The sequence below is a fragment of the Perca fluviatilis genome, chromosome 10, assembly GCF_010015445.1.
Source record: "Perca fluviatilis chromosome 10, GENO_Pfluv_1.0, whole genome shotgun sequence".
Lineage (NCBI taxonomy): Eukaryota > Metazoa > Chordata > Actinopteri > Perciformes > Percidae > Perca > Perca fluviatilis.
Window position 1 is genome coordinate 30788207 of NC_053121.1, and position 17347 is coordinate 30805553.

Below are 17347 nucleotides of genomic sequence, written 5' to 3' on the forward strand. Positions count from 1 at the left end.
TTAGCAACTTTCTCGACACATTTTTTGACTTTTTAGACCCCTCTAGCAATCCTTTTTTTCAAAACGTCTAGCAACTTTCTGGGCAGACCATGCTGTTACTCCTCTCCCTTAAAGAGAGTTGCCAATATTTCTCAGTGAATACGTTCTCGCGTCGCTGCTGTTCTCTGGACTGACTGTGTTCAGTGAGTGGAGAAAAGCAGCAGCATGTTCAGTCAACCAATCATCAACCAGAACAGAAACATGAATGTGCGAACCTAACAATTACTAATCCCCATTGTTTGTTAAATGTTTCCTTTAAAATACACAGCTTGCAACTTTTATTCCAGTGTCTGGATCTTCTCTATTCCCTTCAGTTTCACGGTCTATGCAACAGCCTACATTAAAAAGCTTTTTTTAAATGGAAGTAGATTTCGATGCATATTGATGAAGTGATTGCAGCTCAAAAAATTACAATAGCTAATGATGAATCTAGTTCATTTAATTTGACTTTCTTTGACTGTATTATTCTTTTGTTCTGTATATGCAAATAGTTAGGTTATGATGTTGCAGATATACATATCAGTGCATGATGTTTTTTGACAAACTTTTCTAGCAGGCTTTGGCTACTTTCCATTGAGTAGTTGGTAGCGCTGTTCCAACCTCCACAAAGACCCTGTCTGATCTTAATTTTTAGCGCTCCCTACAGTACCTTACAACTCCAAACGTTACGCCATGATTCGGGTAACGGTGTAACGTACACAAGATGTTATAAGCAACCTCCACTTTCAAAATGGAGCCCAGTTAGCTTAGCTTGCTAGCTTCCACTTTCCGAGTTGCAGCACAATGGGTCCCCCCGAAAGGGTAAAGGGACAGATGGTATTCATTTCTAACGATGCATAACCATGTAAATTGAGAAAGGGCGTGTCTCCTAGCATGGGAATGGGGAATGGGAAACGCCCACCCAAAGGACTAAATCTTAGCTGCTGTCTCCACACACACATCCAAAAACAGTTTTATCTACTAATGAAAAATGGAATAATAAGCACAATAGCTGCAGTATCACTATGGTTTATAATTTCTTAAACAAAACTTGAAAGGAAATTTCAGTTCATCTTAAAAATGTGTCAAAAAATGTTTTTGTAAAAATATCTATTGATACTAGGAATCAGGATGTTTTTCCTGCAACATCATCTTGTTTTTAAAATAGAAAACTAAAGAGTTTGATAATTACCTTGAGCAGCAGTAGTCCTCCATGGCTGAATAAACAAGAGACTTTCACAGAAAATCTAACATCAAAGACATCGCCTTAAAACATTCAAGCAGTCAAATCAAACAGATTCTTAGCAGTGTACCAACATGTAGACAGCTAACATACATCAACCTTATTTCCCATAAACCTCCCAGCTGGATACCACTGTCAGTGGAGTCAGAAGTCTGCAGTGATGAGATATAGAATGAAACACAATGCAGTCATTTTGAATATGCAGCAGAGTTTGCTTACAGAAATGTGATGGTCATTTCATGCTTTTTTTTTTTTAGGGCTCAAGACCCCTGAACACAACCCTGTTTGGGGAAATCGTGATATGGAACTGCAGGGCTAACTTTCTGGCTGTTCAAAGGCTCCATGTTCAAAGGGGTCTGGACAGATGTTAGGCAAAATGAAATTACAGTTTTAATTTTAGGTTGTTCTGGATCTTACATGTCTGTGGTCTGGTTCTAGGCAAATCCTGAAGATGTACAGAGAGAATGCATGGTTTTGTGTCGAGGCATAGTTATCACTATTCAAGTTTTAAAGTAAAATGAGCTCCAAATTCATATTGCTTTCGTTTTTTTTTGAGGCATTTATTTATTTATAGGACAGATAAAGACATGAAAGGGGAGAAAGAGGGGAAATGACATGCAGCAAAGGGCCGCAGACCGGAGCCGGAGCAGTAGAACCTGTTGCCCCTGCGTCGAGGAGTAAACCTCCACACGGGCGCGCGCTCTACCAGGTGAGCTACCCAGCCGCCCCCAAATTCATATTGCTACCCTAGTCGTGTTTTCAAACATTGGTTTTAGGGGGTTCAGGGGGACTTTTGTGGGAGATAACTTATGAAATACAGATGTGCTTTACAAAACCCTTATTCTGTTGAACAAAAAAGCAGTTTGTAATGTGACTCAAATAGTACAGACCATAATGCTTAACAGAATGTATCTTGAAAAACGTGTGCATAAATCTATTTTAAAAGGTTCTTAAATACTGAAAATACCTTGTATTAATAATTTTCACTATTGCTTAATCTACAGATGATATCATGATTAATTGAATATTAGCGTGTCCAGCAGATGTACAGTACAGGCCAAAAGTTTGGACACACCTTCTCATTCAATGCGTTTCCTTTTTATTTTTATGACTATTTACATTGTAGATTCTCACTGAAGGCATCAACACTATGAATGAACACATATGGAATTATGTACTTAACAAAAAAGTGTGAAATAACTGAAAACATGTCTTATATTTTAGATTCTTCAAAGTAGCCACCCTTTGCTTTTTTATTAATAAGGGAAAAAATTCCACTAATTAACCCTGACAAAGCACACCTGTGAAGTGAAAACCATTTCAGGTGACTACCTCATGAAGCTCATTGAGAGAACACCAAGGGTTTGCAGAGTTATCAAAAAAATCAAAGGGTGGCTACTTTGAGTAGTAGTAAAATATAAGACATGTTTTCAGTTATTTCTCCTTTTTTGTTAAGTACATAATTCCATATGTGTCCATTCATAGTTTTGATGCCTTCAGTGAGAATCTACAATGTAAATAGTCATGAAAATAAAGAAAACTCATTGAATGAGAAGGTGTGTCCAAACTTTTGGCCTGTACTGTACATTCCCCAGTACCCAGGTTGAGTTTTAAAATGTCTTGTTTTGTCTGACCAACAATCCAAAACCTACAGGTATTCAGTTTATTATTAGAGAATAAAAACCAGAAAATGTTCCCATGTGAGAAGCTGGATCCAGTTTTTGCCTTTTATTTTTATTTATTTTTTCTCAAACGATTAAACGAATATTTTATTCATTTAGTTTTTTATTTATTTATACACTAATCGAAACAATCGACTAATTGTTGGAGCTCTAATATAACATAAACAGTGCTGAGGTGAATGTAAGGCCAGTCAAATGTGTTCCATGATGCTGTAGCATCCTGAGCATTAACAAATAACATGTTCATGAGATGTGAAGGGACTGAATCTGTTGATGCCTCCTCAAAGACAAAAAATTGAGGTTTTCTTTTCTTTTACCTCCTTGTTTAAGAAAGATCAAAACTGACAGAATGTGTCACTTGTGGACAGTAGTTAGTTAACCTCACAGGGCTCAGGTTGAATGGCTGAGAATAAAAGCACTACATTCCCTAATGTGCTGAAACCAGTACAGCATGACACAAATGAACACAGTGCTTTGTTTGTGAATTTCTGGTCTGACAGTACTGATGTTATACTCCGTACTTAGACCAAATCTGGTAGAAAAGGTGTAGAAACAGTTGAGGAAGACCTCTGGATTTAACTTTGAGACTTTTCCCCTTGCTTTTCCTACTTGGGTCGGCCTTATGGAGCACTCCCTCTGCTGCCTTTTCACAGGACACTGAACAGCAAAAGGACAGACAAGGTGCATGCTAAGCGGAGACGGTTGCTCCTGTCATGGTCGACCTGGGCGCTATTAGGACGGATGACAGTACTCTGCCTCCGTCCCTGTCACTGCCGAGTGTCCACAGGCGTCCTTCGGCCTTGCCGTCACGACAGCCAGCTCAGCATGACAATAGGACAACTAAAGGAGACGAGGCGTCTGCTGTCAGCACCTTAAACCACATCTTGGGCTGCTGCCATCACCATATGTTCATGGATTTGCATATGAAAACTCACCTCAAAATTATAAATAAACTCCAGTCAGCATTATCCAGTGACTTGAATTGTGAAAAGAGGGACAACTTAACTACGAGGAGGTCCATACGAGATACGATGAGACAGCGAGGGTTTTAGATTTTTACACTCTGGATTCCTCAATTTAAAAAATATGTAGTACAAGACGAGAGTAGTGCTGAAAATATTAATCGATCATCCATCATCAAGAGAAAATGCTTTGTCCCAAACTGAGATCAAAATCTATGTTTAGCTTCATGAACTGCAATAGAACTTAAACAGTTAATCAATGAGTGGTTCAAACAATCATCAGAAAGTTAATTCACCACAATACTGATTATCAAACAATGTATGATGAATAAATGAAACAATTAATTGAAGTCCTTTTATCAGGCAAAACATCGAAACATTTGCCGGTTCTAGCTTTTCAAAGACAAGGATTTTTTTTTTTACCCCTTAGTTTGTCAGATCACTTCTGTACTTGGCTTAGACTGAAATTCCTCAACAACTGTTTATTAGATTGCCATACAACTTGGTGGTGGACATGGTCCCATGGCCCCCAGAGAATGACTAGTGATGACTTTGTAGATCATCTAACTGTTCCTTTAGTGTCACCACAACATCCAAGTTTTCACTGATCCTGTGAAATAGCTACTTGATGGATTTATACAAAATTGTGTACGGACATTCATCAGCAGATCATGTATCCTACTGACTTGGATGATTCCCTTTACTTTTAATGTCACCATGAGATGTATGGCTTTGATAGAAATATCTCAACATCTGTTAGATGCATTGTCATGAAATGTGGTTCACACATCCATGTCACCTCTCAGGATTAATTGTAATAACTTTCATGGTCCTCTGACTTTTCCAGCATTCATCAGATCAACATTATTATTATTATTATTATTATTATTATTATTATTATTATTATTGTCCAATACTTGGTATATGACTAAATTCATGCAAAACTAATGACATTCTCACCAACATCAGCTGTACTTTGTGTTAACTAGCAACAATTTGAATGCTAAAAAAACTAAACTAAGATGGTGAACATTATACCTGCTTCCCATCAGCATGTTAGCATTTACTTAGTACTGGTAGCAAAGCTGTGGACTTATGTTCTATTTTATTATAAATTCAACATCTGTAGATTGTTAAGTGGAAACAAGTTATTTGAAGGCATCACATTGGGTTGTGATGAATAGTTTCACACTCTTTTCAGACGTCTTAAACAGACAGATAATCAACAATGAAAATAATCCACTCCACAGAAGAGCAACATTTAGACATCCTGTAATTTCATCCAAAGTGCATGTTTGTTTGTGTTTTAATTAAAAACCTTCTATATGTACATGACAAGTCCATTTTGCAGTTGAGGAAGGCTGCTGTCCCTGAGAGAAAATCCATTTTCTAACTGCTGCCATCTGCCGCCACACAAGTTTACACTGATTATTCTGGAGAGAGAGAGAGAGAGAGAGAGAGAGAGAGAGAGAGAGAGAGAGAGAGAGAGAGAGAGCAGGCAGGATGAGGACCTACAGCCGGCACAAGGTGCAGTGGCCTCAATCAGTCATGAGGTGCCTCAGTATGGATGGAGCAGAGAGGTTGTTCTGTTGGCAGGCCCCGGCAACATGATTAAGGAGCCAGTGGTGTGATTACGCTGCTCACCTTATGAATGGAATAATGGAGAGAGGCAGAGTGTGGTGCTAAATTCTCCTGATGGAGGCGAGGGTGGGGTGGGGTGGAGTCCAAGGCCCTCCCATGTGAGAAGATAAAAGACTGACAATAGATAATTAAGGGATTGCCAGGACCTCTTTTCTATTCACATGGCTGTTTTATTGGTATTCTGTAAGAAAGAATATTAATATAAACTACCAGCCTATGTGACTCGGAGATGAATATAAATTGGGAGCAGTGGAGGGAGGATTGCACTAGGGAGCATTAATCAGGAGCGCAGGGGGGCATGGTGATCATGATCACGCTTCTACACCGAAGCTTCGGCTCTGTTGATCTCTGGATAAATAACTGAACGCATGTCATCAGAAATAAAAGGGCCTTCAAAGGCTTTCATGTGCAAATTTAGGGCTGGGTATTGTTTTAAAAATGACAATACCAGTACCAATACCAGTACTCTTACTATACTTACTATACAGTGATACCGATGCCAATAGAGTACCTCATTGCATACCTTTTCATTCCATGCCCATCATGTGAATGGAAGCATCTCGGCACGCTGAACTGCCTACTCCGTCAACTACACCGCGCTCGCTCGACCGCGCTCGCTCGACTTCACCACGCCACAGACGGTATGGGTTGTAGCTGCTGGAGTAGTGGGCCAATCAAATGTCGCATTACATCGAAGAGTGTGGTGGTGTTTGGCTGTTAGCAAACCATACAAATAGTCTTAAATAGTTCTTTTTTTGTGTTCTGGGTTTGAAAAAGGATCGAATGCAGATATCATAGACTGGAATGGAGACATTTCAATACCACTTGGGACTGGGTTATTTTGGTTGATACGATACCATAAAAGGTATTAAGTACCGATGCCCAGTCCTGTGTGTGTGTGTGTGTGTGTGTGTGTGTGTGTGTGTGTGTGTGTGTGTGTGTGTGTGTGTGTGTGTGTGTGTGTGTGTGTACACACACACACACACACACACACACACCTAAAGGATTATTAGGAACACCATACTAATACCGTGTTTGACCCTATCCTATTAATATGGGCCAAAATTTCTAAAGAATGCTTCCAGCACTTTGTTAAATCAATGACACAAAGAATTAAGGCAGTTCTGAAGGCGAAAGGGATCCCCCACACAGTTACACCACCACCACCACCACCACCACCACCAGCCTGCCCAGTGGTAACAAGGCATGACGGATCCATGTTCTCATTCTGTTTACACCAAATTCTGACTCTACCATCTGAATGTCTCAACAGAAATCGAGACTCATCAGACCAGGCAACATGTTTCCAGTCTTCAACTGTCCAATTTTGGTGAGCTTGTGCAAATCATAGCCTCATTTTCCTATTTTTAGTGGAGATGAGTGGTACCCGGTGGGGTCTTCGGCTGGTGTAGCCCATCCGCCTCAAGGTTGTATGTGTTGTGGCTTCACAAATGCTTTGCTGCATACCTCGGTTGTAACGAGTGGTTATTTGAGTCAAAGTAGATCTTCTATCAGCTGGAATCAGTCGGCCCATTCTCCTCTGACCTCTAGCATCAATAAGGCATTTTTCGCCCCCAGGACTGCAGCATCTGGGATGTTTTTCCTTTTTCAGACCATTCTTTTTAAACCCTAGAAATGGTTGTGCGTGAACATCCCAGTAACTGAGCAGATTGTGAAATATTCAGACCAACCTGTCGGCACCAACAACCATGCCACGCTCAAAGTTGCTTAGATCACCTTTCTTTCCCATTCTGACATTCAGTTTGGAGTTCAGGAGATTGTCTAGACCTGGACGACACCCCTAAATGCATTGAAGCAGCTGCCATGTGATTGGTTGATTAGATAATTGCATTAACGAGAAATTTAACAGGTGTTCCTAATAATCCTTTAGGGGTGTATGTATGTATGTGTGTGTGTGGGTGTGTGTGTGTGTGTGTGTGTGTGTGTATAGATAGATAAATATGTGCCAAACTTTTTTTTCCCCTAAATTTTAGAGGCACATATTGTACTTTTTACTCCACTACATTTTTCTGACGACTATAGGTATTAATTAATTATACAGAATAAAAGAAAACATGATCATCTTATGCAGGGACTTAAAAAGTCTAAAAAAGTTTAAAATTTCAAAATCATAATTTAAGGACTTAAAAGGTCTTAAATTTGCTGAAGTATTGTGTTCTAGGTCTTAAATAATTTGAAACCAGTCTTAATTTTGCTACGTCCATGTAACGCTAACTAATGCTCACTGAAATGTTTTTTTTTTTTATTCCATGGTGTTGGAAGTTCTTTCTTTCACTCGTCCAAATATAATTTGCTGTATATGTACAGATTATTATTACTCCATGTTGCTTTTATTCTTTTTGAATACATTTATGTAAGAGGCCTATCTGATGTAGGGGTTGTTAAGATGGAAGTACCTCTCTACATAGATTTCAAAGATAAGTGTACAGCTTTATGCATTTTGGAGGATCCTTTTATCCAAAATACCTGACTGCACCTGCAGCCACGTACATTTTAAAGATGAATAAGCCCAGAGGGGAAAATAACACTGTCTGTCTGTCTGAAAGTGTTGGCTGTATTGAAACACAATCATTTTGAATGTTTTCAGCAGAGAAATCTTTCCTGACACAGATCCTTGAGAAGAAAATGACATTTCATTGATGATACACTGGATTTGTCTTTCATGGATGTAATTTTGATAAAGAAAAATACAGTGAATGAAATTGGCTTTGGAGTGGGAAGTAGATGTCTGACTTTGTTGTTTACAGATGAGCAGATTTTAATATATTTCATGTTCACATCTGACCCTGAAGAAATGAAAGAAAATGTCCTTGCAACTCTTAACTCATTGTAAATTTACTGAATTTGCTAATTTTTTGAGAAATGAACAATAATATTTCTACCAAAGATGACAGATGTAGTTTAAGGGCAAAGATAGCCACACGAAATACTAATTTGTATTTTACACTTGCTTTGCCAACATATTCACAACAAGGTTTCAGTTTGCAAAATTCATAATAGGGCTGTGCAATTAATTGAATTTCGATTTCAATTTTGGCTCCCAACGATCACCAAAATAATATAATCGAGAAAAAAACGATTATTTTGCCATGTTCTGTTTTGCAAGAACACTCTTATTTTGTCTTGTGTTCTGAATGACACGTGCATGTGCACATCCGCCCCTCCCGAAGCCAGTCAGGGAGGCAAGTCGTGTGCATATCATCCGCTGGAATTTAAAAACTCAGCGCGAGTAAATATGGCAGCAGCATTTGGTGAGCAAAAAAAGGCAAAACCAACTCCGTTGTCTGGGAACAGCTAACGTTAGCTAGCCCTGCGGTCCCTCTGCCTTTGCCCCCCCCCCCGCTGTATTCTATAGACGTTGTATTCCCCCGACACGCTGTATTCACTTACTGTTTAAAACTTTTTCCAGCTTAGTGGGGGTGCATAGGCATACTGCTCAAAACCAACATGAAAAAACATAATTCCCTCAGCATTTAGTTTTGTTGTTAAACTGTATGTAAATGAGCAGGGACGTTAAATCACCTGTTTCACGTAAAATTACTCTAGCACCCACGGCGCTACCATTGGGCCTGGGTGGGCCTGGGCCCACCCATTTTAGGTCTGGGCCCGCCCATTTTGACCCAGGCCTATAGTGAGTAGTGAGTGATTTTCAGTCTAGCAGTTCATCCAATAAGCAGCCCGAGGAAAGCTTTGAGTCAAAGCTTCTCAGCCAATCAGCGGCTTCTACCCCACGTGTGGACTGTTAAGCCCGCCCACAGGCTGCATCGTCACCAGCAAGTGATCCAATGAAATGAAGGACGTTTGCGCGCAAGCTTTTCAAGCTAGCTCAATGAGACAGACACAGACCGTAGCTATTAGCCAATATGAAACGCAAAGCAGCTTGTTTTCATTTAAATTCAGCAAGAAACTCTCCGAGGAGCAGGAGGAGGACATTTTAAGTAACGCGATTACAAGTGACGAGTTACCATCCTGCTCGGCCGCCATCTCCCCATCAAGTCCTCCCGTAGCCACCCCCCCTCACACCAGCAAGGCAAGTAGGCTAACAGTTAGGCTAACGTTATCGTTATTGTCTGGCTGTCTCTATGCAGGGGGAACCCGTTTTTTTTTTGCCTTATTTTAACTGGCCCATCCAGTTTTCTGGAGGCCCACCTACAATCAAAATCCGAGCGCCGCTAGTTCTCTAAGGTACTGTCTATGTGCTGGATTTTTCCTAAGGTTAGCTAGCAAATAAGCCCACTGATGGCGACATTATTGATATTTTGGCACAAAGTTTAGTAATGCCAGTAGTAGTGGTCATAGTGAGTGAACATGTGATGTGAGATGCACATTGTGTTATGTCTGTGGAACGTTATGTGTGATCTCTGTAAAGCTGAACCGACTCACAGTAAAACAGATTTTATTCTGATTTTTCTTTCTGTGAGATAAAGGACACTAACAGATTATACCCTGGACACTATCCATTATATCAAAATGTTAATGAGTAATCATGTTAAATAATCGTGATTTCAATATTGACCAAAATAATTGGGATGATTATTTTTTTCCATAATCGAGCAGCCCTAATTCATAATGCAATATTTTGAAAGACAAAATGCTGATCCGGCATACATTGTGAAAAACATTACATGTAAATGCCATCTAAGTCAGTACAGACACTTCCTATTAGCAAAGGTTTCAGTGAAACATAAAGTCAGACTCTAGAGTAGACTACGATTATTTCCATTACTTTTGATACTTTTAAATACATGTTGCTTATAATCCTTGCATATTTTTACTCAGGAAAGGTTTTGAATGGAAGACTTTAACTATGTGCTCTTCTGTGATCGGAGTACTTCCTCCACCACTGTGACTTTGATACCAAATCACTTGCTTGTATAGTCATTATTTTTCTTTTGTACCATTTAAGTTTAGCATTCGCAGGTGAGCTGCAGTTCAGTTTAGCCTCACATCACCCTGAGCTCCCCAAATTTACTCCCAGCTCAAAGTTGAGATAAGGAAGTGTATCTTATATTTATATATATATATATATATATATATATATAATTTTTTTTAGTCTTCAGGTAGTCATAAGATCATTCATATCCATGTCAATCACAATTTCCTTGTCAATTTATTTTTTTTTTTTTTATGCATTTGATATACTGTAAACTGACTACATGACGAGTTACTTACACATACTACCCTGCTTTTCCTGGTAATGGTTTGCTTTTCGGTCACTTCACAGATCTTTAAGTCTTACAATTGTATTTTCTTTGTTTGCTAATTATAATAATATGTTATGCCTCGCTACAAAAAAATATACCCAACAGAGTCTTGACCTTGTTCTTGTAGCATCTCTTGTAGCATAATAATTGGCAACAGGCTGCTTGAACTCCTAAAGGAAACTTGTCAATGCGTGATGTGTCTGTGTACCAACATTTAGAGTTTCAAAGGTTGTGTTAATGAGGAAAAGAGACGATACACTTGTTTTTCATGGTCTGTTTTTTTTTATTGTTGGGTAAAATGACAAGCCTGTGTTTTCTCTATATAAATAACAATCACATGAAGGAACATACGACATGGCTATGTGGAGGTGAAAGCAGGGTGTGCGCTCACAATGTGCTTGGAGTACAAGATGTTGATAATGACAGCTGTGTATTGTTTCCATTTCTTAAAAAGGAGTGTGTTGATTATGAACAGAACCTGCATGAATCTGTACATTAAATGGGAAACTAATGGTCAGCCGCTATGTACAGAACATAAATAGAGAGAATAGGTCAGAGGTCATCATCAGCAGTACAGTCAGATTTAAAGGTTGGAAAACAACATGTGACGGGGGAAAGAAAAGAAATAAAAATCTAAATATATTTGAGTAAGGTTTAACAGGAAAGAATGACTTTATATAACCTGTACACATCAAAAGTCCTTACTAAATTTGAGATACAGTTGCCCATTGTGAGTGCTAGGGTGAAAATGCATAGAAATGTGTCCAGCTAGGAAACTGTTTCATTGACTGGCCAGCTACGTGTCTACTGCAGGAGCATTCAGAAAGTTTGTCATATTCAAAGCATCAAAGACCCTCTACACAATACATCTACCCCACTCCCCAGTGTGCTAGCTCATCATTACTTCACATTAAAACATCCACTTGAAACATGCTGTAAAACAGAGCAGACAATGCATGTTTTTCAACAGTTCACTCTATTACACTCGAAGATGCTTGTCTAATCCTTTTTTTGGTCCAGGGTTATTAAAGTTATGATTTTCTTCACACACACACACACACACGCGAGTGCTCTATCGACTCCTCGCAAAGGAACGTTATGAAGTACTTCTAATTTTACATAGTGTATAAAGATGGTACAATTTTACTAACATTGCCACTGACTTTCATTTTTCAGCTTTGGACTAAAAAGGAAAACAACATAAATATCATTCAAAACCTTCCAACTCTGGTTATAATTTTGAATCAAAGGTTACGAAGCGCACAACCGTAATGAACCACTTAGTCTCTCGGCCTCCACTTCAAACAGGATGGGATCACAGCAAGGGCTCGTTTTAATTAGGCTGAATCGGCTGCGTTGGATGGACGGATAGACGAGAGCGGTAGATTTGTGAGGAACCACGCTCACCACAAATGCAGGGGTCAAAGGAGGAGGTGTAGTCTGCAGTCACACATGGAATAATTACGCTAATTCCTCTGATGGAGGGGAATTTTCCTTGAAGGCACAGGAAAAAGTTGGGGATGGGTAAACTTAAATTACAAGTTATTCTGGACATATACAGTATATATATTTCTGCCAATTCACTTAAATATTAGTTTTGTTCAGAGATTATCTACAGCATTCTCACACACTGAATACAATCAATTGTGAATAGTAATATTCTTAGCATATTTACGAATTCATAACTTCCTGAAAAAGATTACCAGCAAGCATCTTTATGTTCACTTAAATGTGAACCACCCAGTGGGAAAAAAAACTTGGCTTTGAGACGATATCAATCAATTTCTCCCTCACTTTTTTTTTTTTATTGGATGACAGGTTCTCATCCAATGGATTTACAAATGGTCAATTTGGTTTCTGAAACTGTGGTTTTCACTATCACGTTCCCACAAAATAAAAAAATCTGCAACAGAATTCAGTGCAAGAGTACCTTTTGAGGAAAAGAAAGCTCATTGGGTCTTGACGTTACGATCTAAGAATCCCCAACCCACACCACCACGTTGCCTTTGAGGACATCAGTGATCTCACAGTTGAGCTTGTTGAGTCGTCCGTCCAGGATGAAGAGGGACTCTCTGGATGGGGTCATGAGGTACTGTCCGAACAGTCCGCTGCCCACCATTACCCTGTTCCTGCTGCTCCACGGCCACTCCAACGACTTGGTGGCCTCTTTCAAGCTCTTGATCATCTTCACTTTGCCGGTGCTCAGCTCCACAAACAGAGCGTCAGTTTGACGGCCGGAGCTGCCGAACACGTTGTACTGGTGGATCTCTGTGAAGGAGTTCTGGAAGGCCAGATCAGACAGGTGGAGGTTGGTGTGGATGTCAAATGGCTCCTGTATCTCTCCATGCTCTGAGATCACCTGGATCCTCATCAGGCCGTCGCCATCGTCGACAGTGACCAGGTAGTGGCCATCTGGAGACGCGTATGGAGTGCCGGTGACGTCACGGTTTTGGCCGATCACACTATCTGTTACACTGTCCAAGATGAGTTGTGGCTGCGTGGCGCCGGTGGAGTCGGGCCTGCAGTTGACAAAGTAGTAGCCACCGAGATGGGTGTAAGCTACAGACTTGGGAATGCAGTTATACTCCCGTAAGCTGATGTTTTTCACATACGATGTCGTCTCCAGGTCGATCTTGTGGAGGACAGGCTCATTTCGGTGAAGGATGAGGCCAAATCTGTAGACAAGAAAAAACAAAGAAAATTATTTAATCAATAACACATTTTGACTTGTTGTAAACCCAAAATTATGACATGGCTCTATGGCAATGACGATCGGTCACTCCAGACTGAAATATTGTATCTCAACTACAGGATAGATGGCCATCAAATGGTGTGCAGAGATCCGTGGTTCTCAGAGGATGAAGTCTGCAGAGTTCGGTAATGATCCAACTTTAATTGTAGTGCCACCCGCAGGTCAAAGTTTTTACTTATCCAGTGAAATATATCATCTACTACTATCATCTTAATGACTTTAGTGATCCCCTGACTTTGAGCACCACCATTTATGGTGAAATGTCTTAAACTGTTGGAGGGATTGGCATTAAATTCATGTCCGCCTCAGGCTTAATGGAATAACAGCCTTGGTTACCCCTTAACTCATCTAGCGACATCATCAGGTCACATTTTTAACATGTTTAATACTTCAGTTCATGACTAAAATACCTGGAAAACCTACTCATCAGCCTCAGATGTACTCTCTGTTGAGTGCTACTTACAGTAGCATGCTTAACACGCTAAACTAAGATGGTGAACACAACCACTAAACATCAGCATGTTAGCATTGTCATGAGAAGCATGTAAGCTTGTTCATCACATCCCCAACTGGCACTGTCAGACACCGCCTACCAAGAGCCTGGGTCTGTCCGAGGTTTCTTCCTAAAAAGGGAGTTTTTCCTCGCCACTGTCGCATTAGCCACTACTGATGCTTGCTCTTGGGGGAATCACTGTAAATATTGGGGCTTTGTAAATTATAGAGTGTGGTCTAGACCTATTCTATCTGTAAAGTGTCCTGAGATAACTCTTGTTATGATTTGATACTATTGATGAGATGTTACATTGGCTGTAGTCTCTCAGAGTAGCTAACAATTAATGCAACAGCAGAGCAGCAAAACCTGACAGCAAAGGTTGTAAATAAGTAACAAATTGAGTTGATAATACATTTTAGGGGTGTCTGCACCAACATCCCAACCTTTTTGGATGTTAAGACAGCAGGAAATCTGAGTTAGTCATTTTAAAAGTGTATTTCTTTTATTATTTTTAAGTCAGAATGAGCCAGTGAAGATTGTTTCCAAAGCTCATTCATTCTAAAGCAGCAGGTGGTAACATCTTAAAATAAAACAATCCACATATCAAGCTGCATCAACCTGAAAAAAAGAAATGGCAATTGATTTGTACTTGGTAATTATGATAATTGTTTGACTGGCATCATTTTTAAAAGCGGTTCAGGAAAAGGAAATGTAATGATTGCTGAGAGATCCATTTAACACTTCAACAGCCAAATACTGGTCCCTGACAATCTTCATATTGACACCCTAGCATCATCTACACTCTACACCCCCCCCTAATATAATAATAGCAGTTTAATATGTCGGCATGGATCAGTGAAAATACTATTCATTACAAAAGCCTAAAGAATCTTAATAGCACGTTACATTTTAACAGCTGAACGAGGTAAAGGGGAATTTGCAAGGACCTGAGAGGCCTCAATTAAATGTGAATACCAGCTGATCGATGCTGACAGACACTTCAATCATGCCATCATTCATCATCTTTCATGCCATTTGAACACCAAGCTGTCTGTACCTGCGAACAGAAAATGGCTATTTAAAATCCGTGGCACACATTATCCCCTGTGAATGGAGTCATTGATCCAGAGATCGTTCTGACCACTGGGTCCCGGCAAGAGACTGCACTGAGGTGTTCTGTAAGTCTTATTTTAGAATTACGCCAGATTGGTTGTAGTTTGATGGCTAGTAGCTGTTGGACAATCTGGTGGATTTCTGGCATAAATTGTGGTTGGTTGTTTTGCAGTTTGAGTAGTTCTGTGATCAGATTTCCCACTTGGCTGCTATCAAAAGATCTGTTATAAACTATAGTGAGCTTGTTTTAACATTATTGGAGTAGACCGGTAGTCTTGACTGTGTTGTGATAGGAATAAAACTGAACTTTTGTCATCTTTCCAGCCATCTCCACAATTTTCTTTATTTTTTTCTTGCGCTCAAGGTAGAATTGTGGAAAGTAATGCTGCCTTTTTTCTTTTAGTTTTGAGGACACCCGTCGTCTTGTTTCAGTAAGAATTTATTGGAACCGTGAATTGACAAAACCAATCCAGGGTTGAGTTAACATTTAGTGTGAGCATGGAAGGTTTACGTTGTTTTGGCTATGCAGGAAGCTAGAATGAATTTACATCGAGGCAAAATCTTTTCACATGCACATATCTGTACAAAACTGCATTGAATCCAAGCTTAAGAAACTTTAGATTTAAAAACTTTCACTGTTAATTCTGACCTGCAATAACGATGGGCTACTAGGAGTGTAACGGTACATGTACTTGTACCGGACCGTTTCGGTACAGGACTTTCGGGAACGGTACAGGATTTTCGGGAATGGTACACAGAATACAGAAATTTAACAGAAATTATTAGGCTTGTTTTGCATGTGGAACATACTTCAGTTCTGAGTTCCCACACGAACATATTAAGTGGCGGACCGAAGGTTTGTTTAGTCTCCGCCCTGCACCTCTTAATACATCCATGGTTGACACACAGTACGCTTATTCCAGCCAAGCCTCCCGCTAGCTAGCTAGCGTCATGGCCAATGTGGAGAAGCCAGAGCTTGAAGACTCTCTGTTGTCATTAAGGCCTTCTGTTTGGGAACACTTCAATTTCCGGGTGAAATACAAAAACGACAACAACTAGTGGATAAGACGAAACTAGTGTGCCGACATTGCTCATTAGTGATTGGGAATGTTGCTGGCAACATGTCAAACTTGCTAACTCACTTGAAACGGCACCATGCAAATGTGAATATCGCTGCAAGGAAAAAAAATGACTGTAGTGCAAACGCAGCTCCCCTCGGCATTTAAACCGACTTTTGCTGGTAATTCAGATCGGGCCGAAGCATTAACAAATGCTATTTGGTGTTTTGATAGCAGCGGATCTACGACCATAGTCAGTTGTTGAAAACACAGGTTTTAAACACACGACGGTGAAGGTGTTTGAGGTCCAGTATGAAATTCCTTCTCGCCCACATTTCAGCCATAAAGTCATACCTGCCCTTTATGAACAAGCCAAAACTGCTTTATATTTTAATTATGTTATATTGTTTTAAAATCTTTATTTATTGGAGAACTTATTTGTATTTGTTTGCAGCAGTATTTTATTTATTACAATTCATTTAAAAGTTAGTTTAAAAAACTGTAAACTGATTATTTACAAAAGTTAATAAGAAACAAGCACATTGTGTTGCTTCTTTACTTGTTATTTTCCCTTACTGTACCGAAAATGAACAGAACCGTGACTTCAAAACCGAGGTACGTACCGAACCGTGATTTCTGTGTACCGTTGCACCCCTATGGGCTACACAGTGGGTGTGTGTGCAGCTGACAGCAGCCAAAGCTAACTAGTACAGTGTTCAATAAAGTATCAAGAACTGGGTGAAAGAATGTTGAGGGGACAAAGACAAATGTATATTAACTTAACGATATTAACATATGGGAATGAATTGATTATATCTGTGGTCACCTAGTTAATCATTGACGAGTGATTAACTTTGTTCTGTTTTACCGTGGAAATCTATGGACTAACGGATGGTAATACACAGTAAGAGGCTTGAGGTTTCTGGGCAGAGAAATGTATGTGTGTTTATTAATGAGTGAAGGCTAATGTTGCCATTGTTTTGCCATTAATGTGTTTGATTAATACTGGTGCTACTGGTGCACGCTTTAATTATTAATCTGTGATCAGGACCGCCGTGTCCCAGTTTTTGCTGCGAAAGCACAACTGACCACGGTGCATCTGTTGATATGAATGTGTTGAATAATGTAGCTTGTGTGAGACGATAAATGCTACATTGCTG

At 39.7% G+C, this 17347-nt stretch overlaps 1 protein-coding gene across 3 annotated transcripts in view; it reads right to left on the bottom strand.

Annotated features, from left to right (window-relative positions):
- Positions 1–11030: 11030 nt before the first annotated feature.
- Positions 11031–17347, bottom strand: part of fstl5 (follistatin-like 5) — a 175049-nt gene continuing 168732 nt past the window's right edge. For 2 of the 3 annotated variants that reach the window (XM_039813229.1, XM_039813231.1), the window contains one exon: positions 11031–13446. In XM_039813229.1, coding sequence (XP_039669163.1) covers positions 12744–13446 — 703 coding nt within the window. In that variant the 3' untranslated portion in view covers positions 11031–12743. The remainder of the gene's footprint in view (positions 13447–17347) is intronic. The other variant, XM_039813230.1, reaches the window with a different exon arrangement.